Below are 15,567 nucleotides of genomic sequence, written 5' to 3' on the forward strand. Positions count from 1 at the left end.
TCCATGCATAGGGGTCTCTTCCTTGTCTCTTCTTTTTTCTCCTCCTTCTTCTCTTTCTTCTTCTCTTCTATCTTCTTTTTCTCCTTCTCTTTCTTCTTCTCTTCTTCTTCTCTTCTCATGATGTTCTGAAAGTGGACTTTTTTCCGCTGATGTCCTTGCTGCTCAGCGTCTCTCTTTCTCTTCATCTCGATGTTGCTGTTGATCTTCCCATGTATGCGGCGCATATTCCCAGCCGTGCCGCATATTTGCGGTGTACGGAGGGGGGCGGGGGGCCCGGCTGCACGTCCTGCGCCAGGCACGGCCCGGCCTACAGCGATCCAGACAGACGAGAAGGACAAAGTGGTGCGGCTCCGCAGGCATGCCAAAACCTAAGAAGAGGAGTAACCAGGCCGCAGGTGGCCAGCACAAGAATGTTCAAGCATTTAGTGATGATGATTCCTCCATAGAAACCATGAGCCACTGCAGTAGCTTCAGTGATGTTGCTAGCTTTGTTGAAGAAGGTACGGAGGTAGATAAGTATGCTGCTCAAGAAGACTTTGAATACAAACTTAAAGGACCAGTAACATCAAATTTTTTTTAAAAACAATTCGTTAGTAAACATCAAAAAATAAACACCAAGACAAATAAAATCTTAAAATTGCAAAGCCTTTATTAAGAAATAACGTACCGAAACTCCACTTCCTGTCCTCTACAGAAAAGGCGACACGGCGACCATCCATGGTGCGGCGCTGGATTTCTCCTCCTTGGCTCTGTCTCATGCTGTATTGACAGCATGTGAAGCGGCTGCTGCTTCAGGGAGCGTGGTTTCCATAATCGAGGATTGCTGGCTCATCGGCGCATCTGTAGAGTGGGGAAGCTGCTAAGAGAGGAGCTGGGCCACATCGTGGATGTTTGTAATTCCAGGCTGATCGGAGTTCCCAGTCACGTAGCCACTCTCAATATGCGCTGCTTTCCGTATCGAGCGCTTCTTACCGACCTGAATTCAGAGGAGCTGGGCCACATCGTGGATGTTTGTAATTCCAGGCTGATCGGAGTTCCCAGTCATGTAGCCACTCTCAACATGCGCTGCTTTCCATATCGAGCGCTTTTTACCGACCCGAATTCAATGCGCTGCTTTCTGTGCTATCTTAACCCTTTAAGTGCCACAGAACGTAGAATCTACGTTCTGTGGATCAAAGGACCAAAGTGCCACAGATCGTAGATTCTACGTTCTGCAGCACTTCCGGGTTTGCGAGCGGAGGAGCGGCTGTTAGAGCCGCTCGCTCCGCTCCTTCACGATCCCCTGCCCCTAGACAACGAGCAGAGCAGGGGATCGTGTGGCCCCTGGGGCGCGATCGCCCAGGGGCCCCAAAGCAGCAGCAGGGACGCGTTTCCTATGCGTCCTGCTGCTGCCTGCGCCGCACTTCCGCCCAGCTCCGCCCCCACATGGCTGATGATCGTTGGAGCTGGAGATCTGCTGCGTGGGACCCTTTCTGATCGATCTGCAGCATCTACCCCAGGTAAGTGTAACATTTACACACACAAAAACACACAAACACACCAACACACACTTATTACAGTAATATACACTTACATTCACACTTACACACACTCACACATAGATTTTTGGGGATTGGGGGGGTCACACACACTCACAGCACCCATGTACACTTGCACACGCGCACATGCGCAAATAACATGCAATTTACCCGTTGTGCACACGCATATGTACATATATGGCTTTGTGGCTTTTTTTTTTTTTTTCTTATCGCATCGTCTCTTTTTGGGCTAAAAAAAATGTTTTATTGCCGTTCCGAATAGCGTATTCGCTAACCGTACTGTGCAATAGCTTTTGTATGTTATTTTGGTGGTTATATTGCAATTTTGGGTATTTTGGTGCATTTTTAGCCATTTTATTGAATTTTTAGCCATTTTATTGCATTTTCAGCTCTGCATTTGTGTTGTTCACTTGTTTCTGCCCGTATAATCGATTTGGCCCAGCTAAAATATTCAAACGGTAATTCTGGTGGCCGATTACACTAGTGTGAAAAAAAAAAGCATTGATTTTTGTGGTTTTATTAGTTTTTGGTGATTTATTTGCATTTCACACTGTTCTGTGTTATTTTGTTTTGCCTATGTAAATTTTATCTACTATATATCCATTTGGGGGTCTCTGTGCGCCACATAGTTTGGTATATCTATGCATATTGGGCATCAAAGTGTTCAGTAGACCCCTGTCATTCATATTTAGGATGTTTTATGCTGATACGTTACGAAATGTGGGGCACATAATGGGGTAAAATTCAAGCTTTGTGACGATTTTCAGAAATTTGATAAAAACCGTTATGTTCAGCATTGCTTTGCAGTTTGGCAGTTTGCTGTAGAAACACTTATTTACCCATTTTGGATTCGTCAGAATGTGTACTTTCTGAAAATATATGGTTTTCTGGGGTCTCTGTACTGTTAGGGGGGTCTAATGTCGCATAATACACACACCAGGTGCTTATATTGCAGCAGCCAGCGCGTCAGCTGTGAAAATGTCTATACATATTGTCATTTGGGGGTCTCTGTGCGCAACATAGTTTGGTATATCTATGCATATTGGGCATCAAAGTGTTCAGTAGACCCCTGGCGCTCATATTTAGGATGTTTTATGCTGATAAGCTACGAAATGTGGGGCATATAATGGGGTAGAATTCAAGCTTTGTGACGATTTTCAGAAATTTGATAAAAACCGTTATGTTCAGCATTGCTTTGCAGTTTGGCAGTTTGCAGTAGAAACACTTATTTACCCATATTGGATTCGTCAAAATGTGTACTTTCTGAAAATATATGGTTTTCTGGGGTCTCTGTGCTGTTAGGTGGTCTAATGTCGCATAATACACACACTGGGTGGTTATATTGCAGCAGCCAGCGCGTCAGCCGTGAAAATGTCTATACATATTGTCATTTGGGGGTCTCTGTGCGCCACATAGTTTGGTATATCTATGCATATTGGGCATCAAAGTGTTCAGTAGACCCCATGCGCTCATATTTAGGATGTTTTATGCTGATAAGTTACGAAATGTGGGGCATATAATGGGGTAAAATTCAAGCTTTGTGACGATGTTCAGAAATTTGATAAAAACCGTTACGTTCAGCATTGCTTTGCAGTTTGACAGTTTGCAGTAGGAACACATATTTACCCATATTGGATTCGTCAAAATGTGTACTTTCTGAAAATATATGGTTTTCTGGGGTCTCTGTACTGTTAGGGGGGTCTAATGTCGCATATTACACACACCAGGTGCTTGTATTGCAGCAGCCAGCGCGCATCAGCCGTGAAAATGTATACACTATTGTCATTTGGGGGTCTCTGTGCGCCACATAGTTTGGTATATCTATGCATATTGGGCATCAAAGTGTTTAGTAGACCCCTGGCGTTCATATTCAGGATGTTTTATGCTGATAAGTTACGAAATGTGGGGCATATAATGGGGTAAAATTCAAGCTTTGTGACGATTTTCAGAAATTTGATAAAAACCGTTACGTTCAGCATTGCTTTGCAGTTTGACAGTATGCAGTAGGAACACATATTTACCCATATTGGATTCGTCAGAATGTGTACTTTCCGAAAATATATGGTTTTCTGGGGTCTCTGTACTGTTAGGGGGGTCTAATGTCGCATATTAGACACACCGGGTGCTTATATTGCAGCAGCCAGCGCGCGTCAGCCGTGAAAATGTATACACTATTGTCATTTGGGGGTCTCTGTGCGCCACATAGTTTGGTATATCTATGCATATTGGGCATCAAAGTGTTCAGTAGACCCCTGGTGTTCATATTCAGGATGTTTTATGCTGATAAGTTACGAAATGTGGGGCATATAATGGGGTAAAATTCAAGCTTTGTGACGATTTTCAGAAATTTGATAAAAACCGTTATGTTCAGCATTGCTTTGCAGTTTGGCAGTTTGCAGTAGAAACACTTATTTACCCATATTGGATTCGTCAGAATGTGTACTTTCTGAAAATATATGGTTTTCTGGGGTCTCTGTACTGTTAGGTGGTCTAATGTCGCATAATACACACACACCGGGTGGTTATATTGCTGCAGCCAGCGTGTCAGCCGTGAAAATGTCTATACATATTGTCATTTGTGGGTCTCTGTGCGCCACATAGTTTGGTATATCTATGCATTTTGGGCATCAAAGTGTTCAGTAGACCCCTGGCGCTCATATTTAGGATGTTTTATGCTGATAAGTTACGAAATGTGGGGCATATAATGGGATAAATTTCAAGCTTTGTGACGATTTTCAGAAATTTGATAAAAACTGTTACGTTCAGCATTGCTTTGCAGTTTGACAGTTTGCAGTAGGAACACATATTTACCCATTTTGGATTCGTCAGAATGTGTACTTTCTGAAAATATATGGTTTTCTGGGGTCTCTGTACTGTTAGGGGGGTCTAATGTCGCATATTACACACACCGGGTGCTTATATTGCAGCAGCCAGCGTGCGTCAGCCGTGAAAATGTATATACACTATTGTCATTTGGGGGTCTCTGTGCGCCACATAGTTTGGTATATCTATGCATATTGGGCATCAAAGTGTTCAGTAGACCCCTGGCGTTCATATTCAGGATGTTTTATGCTGATAAGTTACGAAATGTGGGGCATATAATGGGGTAAAATTCAAGCTTTGTGACGATTTTCAGAAATTTGATAAAACCGTTACGTTCAGCATTGCTTTGCAGTTTGACAGTTTGCAGTAGGAACACATATTTACCCATATTGGATTCGTCAGAATGTGTACTTTCTGAAAATATATGGTTTTCTGGGGTCTCTGTACTGTTAGGTGGTCTAATGTCGCATAATACACACACCGGGTGGTTATATTGCAGCAGCCAGCGCGTCAGCCGTGAAAATGTCTATACATATTGTCATTTGGGGGTCTCTGTGCCCCACATAGTTTGGTATATCTATGCACATTGGGCATCAAACTGTTTAGTAGACCCCTATGTTTATATTTAGGATGCTTTATGCTGGTAATGATACATGGACAATACGATGCTGGAAAGTTGAAGCTTTGAGGCAATTTTCAAAATATTTTACCAAAACCGCCAAATTTGGCAAAGCCTTGCGACTCAGTAGTTTGGGGCAGAAAGGCATGGGTACCCATTTTAGATTCTGTATAATGTGTACTTTCCAAAAATATATGGGTTTGGGGGGTAAACATATATTTCTGTGTTTTTACCCCACAAAAATGCAGTCAATGTGTTGATTTTTCATTAGCTGAAGTTACCCACAGGACTATTTGTATGCGCTAACTTCATTTTGGGGCCTCTAACTGCCATATACTTTGGTAAACCTATGCACAGTGGGCACCAAACTGTTTGGAAGACCCCTGGCAATCATATTTAGGGTGTTTTTTTTTGGTGCGTAACGATACGTGGGTGATATGGTGCTGAGAAGTTGAAGCTTTGAGGCAATTTTCAGATATTTCACCAAAACCGACAATTGTGGGAAAGCCTTGCGACTCAGTAGTTTGGAGCAGAAAGGCATGGGTACCCATTTTAGATTCGGTAGAATGTGTACTTTCCAAAAATATATGGGTTTGGGGGGTAAACATATATTTCTGTGTTTTTACCCCACAAAAATGCAGTCAATGTGTTGATTTTTCATTAGCTGAAGTTACCCACAGGACTATTTGTATGCGCTAACTTCATTTTGGGGCCTCTAACTGCCATATACTTTGGTAAACCTATGCACAGTGGGCACCAAACTGTTTGGAGGACCCCTGGCAATCATATTTAGGGTGTTTTTTTTTGGTGCGTAACGATACATGGGTGATATGGTGCTGAGAAGTTGAAGCTTTGAGGCAATTTTCAGATATTTCACCAAAACCGACAATTGTGGGAAAGCCTTGCGACTCAGTAGTTTGGAGCAGAAAGGCATGGGTACCCATTTTAGATTCGGTAGAATGTGTACTTTCCAAAAATATATGGGTTTGGGGGGTAAACATATATTTCTGTGTTTTTACCCCACAAAAATGCAGTCAATGTGTTGATTTTTCATTAGCTGAAGTTACCCACAGGACTATTTGTATGCGCTAACTTCATTTTGGGGCCTCTAACTGCCATATACTTTGGTAAACCTATGCACAGTGGGCACCAAACTGTTTGGAGGACCCCTGGCAATCATATTTAGGGTGTTTTTTTTTTGGTGCGTAACGATACATGGGTGATATGGTGCTGAGAAGTTGAAGCTTTGAGGCAATTTTCAGATATTTCACCAAAACCGACAATTGTGGGAAAGCCTTGCGACTCAGTAGTTTGGAGCAGAAAGGCATGGGTACCCATTTTAGATTCGGTAGAATGTGTACTTTCCAAAAATATATGGGTTTGGGGGGTAAACATATATTTCTGTGTTTTTACCCCACAAAAATGCAGTCAATGTGTTGATTTTTCATTAGCTGAAGTTACCCACAGGACTATTTGTATGCGCTAACTTCATTTTGGGGCCTCTAACTGCCATATACTTTGGTAAACCTATGCACAGTGGGCACCAAACTGTTTGGAGGACCCCTGGCAATCATATTTAGGGTGTTTTTTTTGGTGCGTAACGATACATGGGTGATATGGTGCTGAGAAGTTGAAGCTTTGAGGAAATTTTCAGATATTTCACCAAAACCGACAATTGTGGGAAAGCCTTGCGACTCAGTAGTTTGGAGCAGAAAGGCATGGGTACCCATTTTAGATTCGGTAGAATGTGTACTTTCCAAAAATATATGGGTTTGGGGGGTAAACATATATTTCTGTGTTTTTACCCCACAAAAATGCAGTCAATGTGTTGATTTTTCATTAGATGAAGTTACCCACAGGACTATTTGTATGCGCTAACTTCATTTTGAGGCCTCTAACTGCCAGATACTTTGGTAAACCTATGAACAATGGCCACCAAACTGTTTGGAGGAACCCTGGCAATCATATTTAGGGTGTTTTTCTTGGTGCGTAACGATACATGGGTGATATGGTGCTGAGAAGTTGAAGCTTTGAGGCAATTTTCAGATATTTCACCAAAACCGACAATTGTGGGAAAGCCTTGCGACTCAGTAGTTTGGAACAGAAAGGCATGGGTACCCATTTTAGATTCTGTAGAATGTGAACTTTCCAAAAATATATGGGTTTTGGGGGGTAAACATATATTTCTGTGTTTTTACCCCACAAAAATGCAGTCAATGTGTTGATTTTTCATTAGCTGAAGTTACCCACGGGACTGTTTGTATGCGCTAACTTCATTTTGGGGCCTCTAAATGCCAGATACTTTGGTAAACTTATGAACAATGGCCACCAAAATGTTCAGAGGAACCCTGGCAATCATATTTAGGGTGCTTTTTCTTAGTACGTAATGATACATGGGTGATATGGTGCTGAGAAGTTGAAGCTTTGAGGCAATTTTCAGATATTTCACCAAAACCGACAATTGTGGGAAGGCCTTGCGACTCAGTAGTTTGGAGCAGAAAGGCATGGGTACCCATTTTAGATTCTGTAGAATGTGTACTTTCCAAAAATATATGGGTTTTGGGGGGTAAACATATATTTCTGTGTTTTTACCCCACAAAAATGCAGTCAATGTGTTGATTTCTCATTAGATGAAGTTACTCACGGGACTGTTTGTATGCGCTAACTTCATTTTGGGGCCTCTAAATGCCAGATACTTTGGTAAACTTATGAACAATGGCCACCAAAATGTTCAGAGGAACCCTGGCAATCATATTTAGGGTGCTTTTTCTTAGTACGTAATGATACATGGGTGATATGGTGCTGGGAAGTTGAAGTTTTGAGGCAATTTTCAGATATTTCACCAAAACCAACAATTTTGGGAAAGCCTTGCGACTCAGTAGTTTGGAGCAGAAAGGCATGGGTACCCATTTTAGATTCTGTAGAATGTGTTCTTTCCAAAAATATATGGGTTTGGGGGGTAAACATATATTTCTGTGTTTTTACCCCACAAAAAATGCAGTCAATGTGTTGATTTCTCAGTAGCTGAAGTAAAGTCCTGAACAATTTGGATGCGCTAACTTCATATTTGTGTCTCTAAATGCCAGATACTTTGGTAAACCTATGCATAATGGATATCAAACTGTTCAGTGGACCCCTGGCAATCATATTTCAGGTGCTTTTTCTTGGTACGTAATATAGTTTGGGATATGCGGAGCAGCAAAATAAAACCTTTGAAATGATTTTTCAAAATTTTGAATTTTATTTTGAAAAACCGCTATGTTCAGACAAGCTTTTCTGTTTGGTAGTTGGGAGTAGAGAGACATAGTTACCCATTTTGTAATCGGCAGAATGTGTACTTTTCAAAAATGTATGGTTTTCTGGGGTAAACCTATGGTTTCAGGATTTTTTGCCTTGGAATCTAAAGCATGCCGTTTTCTGCCTTAGTGCTTTCAAAATTCAGTAATATACTGCCGGGAGTTTTTGCTGTACAGAAATCCTAAATCTCCCTAAAACTATACATATCTGGTATTGGCACGTTCGAGAGACATAAGGCTTTCCAAATCAGTTGGATTTTCATCTGTAAAATGAAATATTTTTCTGGTATAAATTGATATACAATGAAAAATGGTAATTTTTCATTTTTTTTTGTTATTTAGCACTATAAATTTTTTTGCACAGGTGGAAATACATGAAAACTCAGGCAGATTTAGAAAGCTCAGTTTCTACCGAAAAAAACAATGTATAGTTTTCCTAGGTAAACTATAGGTTTCCCCTCAGAAAATGCCCCTAAAGTGAGAGAGCACAAAATGCTTAAAAACGGCTGGCATTTCGCGTAACCAAAATGTGAAATTCTGCTGGCACTTAAAGGGTTAAACCCGCACTGTGTGTCCGCTTGCAGTTTAGCGCTCGATAGCACGCAGCCACTCTCAGATGCGCTGCTTTCTGTGCACACGTGTTTAAGAAAGCAGCGCATTGAATTCAGCTCGGTAAGAAGCGCTCGATACGGAAAGCAGCGCATATTGAGAGTGGCTACGTGACTGGGAACTCCGATCAGCCTGGAATTACAAACATCCACGATGTGGCCCAGCTCCTCTGAATTCAGGTCGGTAAGAAGCGCTCGATACGGAAAGCAGCGCTCATCCAAGATATTTTATGATTTTATTATGGAAAGAAGAACAGATAGCATTGAGCGCTGCCTGAAAAAAGGAAAAAGTGAAGAGCAGCAGGTAGCAGCAGCCCTTGCTTGCCTTCTTTGTTGTCAGCTTGGATCAGGAATTGAAAGCGAGGAAGTTTTCCGAACCGTTGCTCCAGTTCTAAAAAGCATTGTTTGTGATAGGAGTGCAAACACACAAGCACGGCAAGCTTGTGCTACATATCTTGGACTCTCAAATATAAATAAATTGCTGTTACCTCTAACCGTATGCAGGTTCAATTAAGGTCGAGTTCCAAGTGATGCACCTCCGCCGTGTGTGATACTAAAGTAAACAAACAATTGGAATTCACAAGGATCGACTCAAACGCAGCTTTACTGCTCCACCTTTAGTGTTTTATTGTTTAACACGAATAAAACACTAAAGGTGGAGCAGTAAAGCTGCGTTTGAGTCGATCCTTGTGAATTCCAATTGTTTGTATATCTTGGACTCTGTTGCTTCTTTGCTACTGATGATGTTGAGGATGTATACACCACAATGGAGTGCATGGAGAATCTGTTTACAAAGCAGTATCATTCAGAGAGTGCAGCTGATAACTGTTCAGCACTTCACATCCAGGCTCTTCAATCATGGGCCCTTTTGCTGACCATCTGCCATAATAGTGAAGAAGAAACTTGACATACATCTCTGTGAGCTTCCACGGCTGCTCTCTTGCGGTGATGTCAATATGCGAATTGCTGCTGGGGAGACTCTGGCCCTCTTGTTTGAGCTGGCACGTGAAGCAGATGCAGATTTTTACTATGACGATTTGGAACCCTTGACGCAAACATTAAAATATTTGGCTACAGACTGCTATAAACACAGAGCAAAGACAGACAGAAGAAAGCAGAGATCTGTATTTCAAGATGTCCTTAGAGCAATAGAGGAAGGAGACTTTCAGCCAGAAATGATCCGATTTGGAAGGGAGCGCATTCATATAGACAGCTGGGTTAAGCGGCTTACATATGGTACCTTTAAGGATCTGGAATGCAGTATCAACTTCTGACAAATGTATTTCTGCGCAGTATATTTGAGCTTGGCCCACCACTACTGCTGGATACTGCCACTATTAAAGCAATGAAAGTATCACGTGAGGAAAGGCACATGATCAACTCTGCTGCATTCAAAGCGGGAACAAATGCAAGAAGCAAACTGTGTGACAAGAGAGTTGATGTTGGCGAGTTCTATTAAATTAGTCAGTGGAGCTCCTGCTGCTGAAGTGAACATACTAAATGGATTCTAGTTGCTGGGGAGTGTAGTGGGGTGACCATAAAATGTAAATGTCATGTTTTGGGTGCTTTCAGTTGCTCACTAGCAGGCAATTTGCAGTTCTGCAAGCTATATGTAAATGTTATCAAAGCATTACACTTTATTAATATATGAATTGTGTAGTGACAATATACTTAATTTCATGCAAGTAAATATGTCAGCACTTCTATTCTAACACAACCATTATGATATTAAGATGCAGAATTAATGGCTTCTACTGTGTAATGAAATTTGGTTTAGGAAAATGTTACAATCCACATAACTTGTGGCTGCACGTCCTGCGCCAGGCACGGCCCGGCCTACAGCGATCCGGACAGACGAGAAGGACAAAGTGGTGCGGCTCCGCAGGCATGCCAAAACCTAAGAAGAGGAGTAACCAGGCCGCAGGTGGCCAGCACAAGAATGTTCAAGCATTTAGTGATGATGATTACTCCATAGAAACCATGAGCCACTGCAGTAGCTTCAGTGATGTTGCTAGCTTTGTTGAAGAAGGTACGGAGGTAGATAAGTATGCTGCTCAAGAAGACTTTGAATACAAACTTAAAGGACCAGTAACATCAAATTTTTTTTAAAAACAATTCGTTAGTAAACATCAAAAAATAAACACCAAGACAAATAAAATCTTAAAATTGCAAAGCCTTTATTAAGAAATAACGTACCGAAACTCCACTTCCTGTCCTCTACAGAAAAGGCGACACGGCGACCATCCATGGTGCGGCGCTGGATTTCTCCTCCTTGGCTCTGTCTCATGCTGTATTGACAGCATGTGAAGCGGCTGCTGCTTCAGGGAGCGTGGTTTCCATAATCGAGGATTGCTGGCTCATCGGCGCATCTGTAGAGTGGGGAAGCTGCTAAGAGAGGAGCTGGGCCACATCGTGGATGTTTGTAATTCCAGGCTGATCGGAGTTCCCAGTCACGTAGCCACTCTCAATATGCGCTGCTTTCCGTATCGAGCGCTTCTTACCGACCTGAATTCAGAGGAGCTGGGCCACATCGTGGATGTTTGTAATTCCAGGCTGATCGGAGTTCCCAGTCATGTAGCCACTCTCAACATGCGCTGCTTTCCATATCGAGCGCTTTTTACCGACCCGAATTCAATGCGCTGCTTTCTGTGCTATCTTAAACCCGCACTGTGTGTCCGCTTGCAGTTTAGCGCTCGATAGCACGCAGCCACTCTCAGATGCGCTGCTTTCTGTGCACACGTGTTTAAGAAAGCAGCGCATTGAATTCAGCTCGGTAAGAAGCGCTCGATACGGAAAGCAGCGCATATTGAGAGTGGCTACGTGACTGGGAACTCCGATCAGCCTGGAATTACAAACATCCACAATGTGGCCCAGCTCCTCTGAATTCAGGTCGGTAAGAAGCGCTCGATACGGAAAGCAGCGCTCATCCAAGATATTTTATGATTTTATTATGGAAAGAAGAACAGATAGCATTGAGCGCTGCCTGAAAAAAGGAAAAAGTGAAGAGCAGCAGGTAGCAGCAGCCCTTGCTTGCCTTCTTTGTTGTCAGCTTGGATCAGGAATTGAAAGCGAGGAAGTTTTCCGAACCGTTGCTCCAGTTCTAAAAAGCATTGTTTGTGATAGGAGTGCAAACACACAAGCACGGCAAGCTTGTGCTACATATCTTGGACTCTCAAATATAAATAAATTGCTGTTACCTCTAACCGTATGCAGGTTCAATTAAGGTCGAGTTCCAAGTGATGCACCTCCGCCGTGTGTGATACTAAAGTATACAAACAATTGGAATTCACAAGGATCGACTCAAACGCAGCTTTACTGCTCCACCTTTAGTGTTTTATTGTTTAACACGAATAAAACACTAAAGGTGGAGCAGTAAAGCTGCGTTTGAGTCGATCCTTGTGAATTCCAATTGTTTGTATATCTTGGACTCTGTTGCTTCTTTGCTACTGATGATGTTGAGGATGTATACACCACAATGGAGTGCATGGAGAATCTGTTTACAAAGCAGTATCATTCAGAGAGTGCAGCTGATAACTGTTCAGCACTTCACATCCAGGCTCTTCAATCATGGGCCCTTTTGCTGACCATCTGCCATAATAGTGAAGAAGAAACTTGACATACATCTCTGTGAGCTTCCACGGCTGCTCTCTTGCGGTGATGTCAATATGCGAATTGCTGCTGGGGAGACTCTGGCCCTCTTGTTTGAGCTGGCACGTGAAGCAGATGCAGATTTTTACTATGACGATTTGGAACCCTTGACGCAAACATTAAAATATTTGGCTACAGACTGCTATAAACACAGAGCAAAGACAGACAGAAGAAAGCAGAGATCTGTATTTCAAGATGTCCTTAGAGCCATAGAGGAAGGAGACTTTCAGCCAGAAATGATCCGATTTGGAAGGGAGCGCATTCATATAGACAGCTGGGTTAAGCGGCTTACATATGGTACCTTTAAGGATCTGGAATGCAGTATCAATTTCTGACAAATGTATTTCTGCGCAGTATATTTGAGCTTGGCCCACCACTACTGCTGGATACTGCCACTATTAAAGCAATGAAAGTATCACGTGAGGAAAGGCACATGAACAACTCTGCTGCATTCAAAGTGGGAACAAATGCAAGAAGCAAACTGTGTGACAAGAGAGTTGATGTTGGCGAGTTCTATTAAATTAGTCAGTGGAGCTCCTGCTGCTGAATTGAACATACTAAATGGATTCTAGTTGCTGGGGAGTGTAGTGGGGTGACCATAAAATGTAAATGTCATGTTTTGGGTGCTTTCAGTTGCTCACTAGCAGGCAATTTGCAGTGCAAGCTATATGTAAATGTTATCAAAGCATTACACTTTATTAATATATGAATTGTGTAGTGACAATATACTTAATTTCATGCAAGTAAATATGTCAGCACTTCTATTCTAACACAACCATTATGATATTAAGATGCAGAATTAATGGCTTCTACTGTGTAATAAAATTTGGTTTAGGAAAATGTTACAATCCACATAACTTGTCTCTTAATGATTCATTTTGTCCTGTTTTATTTTATTGTGCCAGTGTTCCCTTTATTTTTTTCTCCTGTCATTTGTTTAGTCACGCATAACTGAACAATAATCCAGTATAAAATAAAATTCTATATAAATGTTAATAAATAAATACTGCCTTGCTTGTATTGCTTTGATTTGTAGATAGCTAGATGCATGCTAATTATTAGCTTTTCACTACAGAGTTTTTAGTCTTTTATTCACTAATTGAAAATCGTTTTAATGAAATGTTCAAATTTGTGACCTTATGAGAGTATCTGTGGTTTGTGCATCGAGTAATGGGTAGGAAACAATCATGTATTGATTTAAAATTGTTGTATGTCACAACTTGCTGTTTGATAAAATATTTTAACTATTTATAAACATTTTTGTAAAATGGCTGTTAACAAACTATTGATCTTTTTACCTTGCACCTTTTAATGTCTCATAAGACATACACAGAATTATGCCCATTCAAATAGTGTGCTTATTTGCCTTTAATGAATGTAATTCATTGCAAACAAAAAAAAAAGGGAAAAAAGCTACATCTATAGGAAGGCCGGTATTTTTTCCTTAAAAGGTGGCACCCCTAAATACTAGTCACAGCAGCCCCACAGTAACACGGCGCAAGGATTCCAGTGAATGCGTCACTACGTATTCTCGGCTTGAACGTATGACGCCGAGACCAATCAGAAGCCAAGATTTGGTTGCCTAGGCAATAGCGACGCGCTTCTCTGAAATATGGCGGAGGATTGGAACCAGGATGTCGGGGAAGCGGTGTACAGATCGCGCGACCCCATAAATAATCTGAGGATCCGGTGAGTGTCAAGGTGTTTCTAGTGTTCGCAGCCCGATTCCCACGTGGAGCGGCAGTCACTCAGTGTCTTCTTTCTCTTCAGGGTGTCTCTGCAGCGGGTCACCCCGGCCATTGCGCTGGTTCAGCGGATGCAGGAGGAGGATGCAAATAGAGGAGGACTTGAGCTGCAGGCGCTGCATAGCAACCCAGAGGAGAGCAGTGAGTGCTCTTTATATATATATATATACATGTTTTTATTAGGTGACAGTGACGCACTAAAGGTGCAATTTATTTGTTTTCCAGCACCTGTGGTCACTTTCTGTGTTGGGGGGGGCGGGGTGAGCTATGCCTGGCTGCAATATGTCTAAAGTGTGAGAGGTAGGGTGCTGCCTGACTGAACGCTGTCTTTTGGGTGCTCTGTGCCTGACTGAACGCTGTCTATAGGGTGCTCTGTGCCTGACTGAACGCTGTCTATAGGGTGCTCTGTGCCTGACTGAACGCTGTCTATAGGGTGCTCTGTGCCTGACTGAACGCTGTCTATAGGGTGCTCTGTGCCTGACTGAACGCTGTCTATAGGGTGCTCTGTTCCTGACTGCACGCTGTCTATAGGGTGCTCTGTGCCTGACTGCACGCTGTCTATAGGGTGCTCTGTGCCTGACTGAAGGCTGTCTATAGGGTGCTCTGTGCCTGACTGCACGCTGTCTTTTGGGTGCTCTGTGCCTGACTGCACGCTGTCTATAGGGTGCTCTGTGCCTGACTGCACGCTGTCTATAGGGTGCTCTGTGCCTGACTGCACGCTGTCTATAGGGTGCTCTGTGCCTGACTGCACGCTGTCTATAGGGTGCTCTGTGCCTGACTGCACGCTGTCTTTTGGGTGCTCGGTGCCTGACTGCACGCTGTCTATAGGGTGCTCTGTGCCTGACTGAACGCTGTCTATAGGGTGCTCTGTGCCTGACTGCATGCTGTCTTTTGGGTGCTCTGTGCCTGACTGCACGCTGCCGTATAACACATTTGTAACTATAAAAGAATTCTCAAATGGCAAGATCTGTCTGAAAGAACCATGTTTTATTTAGTTTCTAGTACTACAGACAGTAAAAGCCCAAAATTCATTGTTGATTTTTGTGCATTTTTATTTTTTAATATTTGTCTTTAATATATTATCTTTATATATTTGTCTTTTTTTTGTTTTTTAATATTTTTCTTAGTTGACATGATCTTGCTTTTTCAGGAGGGCATCAACCTAATGAGGAGAAGGAAGAAGTGGTGATTTCCTGGCAGGAGAAACTTTTCAGCCAGGTAATTTCTTTTCTCCCCCCTCGCCCATAACACATAATTGTATGTGGCCTAGTACTGAATTCAGATGTAATT

At 42.3% G+C, this 15,567-nt stretch overlaps 1 protein-coding gene and 2 pseudogenes across 3 annotated transcripts in view; all 3 read left to right on the forward strand.

The window, feature by feature from the left end:
- Positions 1 to 358: 358 nt before the first annotated feature.
- On the forward strand, positions 359 to 10,411 carry LOC121399699 (annotated as a pseudogene).
- Positions 10,412 to 10,771: 360 nt separating this feature from the next.
- On the forward strand, positions 10,772 to 13,053 carry LOC121399700 (annotated as a pseudogene).
- A 964-nt stretch (positions 13,054 to 14,017) lies between these two features.
- Positions 14,018 to 15,567, forward strand: part of mks1.L (Meckel syndrome, type 1 L homeolog) — a 34,319-nt gene continuing 32,769 nt past the window's right edge. For 2 of the 3 annotated variants that reach the window (XM_041580748.1, XM_041580750.1), the window contains exons 1-3: positions 14,018 to 14,221; positions 14,303 to 14,418; positions 15,428 to 15,495. In XM_041580748.1, coding sequence (XP_041436682.1) covers positions 14,145 to 14,221; positions 14,303 to 14,418; positions 15,428 to 15,495 — 261 coding nt within the window. In that variant the 5' untranslated portion in view covers positions 14,018 to 14,144. 3 annotated transcript variants of the gene reach the window in all.

Source organism: Xenopus laevis, chromosome 2L, assembly GCF_017654675.1.
Source record: "Xenopus laevis strain J_2021 chromosome 2L, Xenopus_laevis_v10.1, whole genome shotgun sequence".
Taxonomy (NCBI): domain Eukaryota; kingdom Metazoa; phylum Chordata; class Amphibia; order Anura; family Pipidae; genus Xenopus; species Xenopus laevis.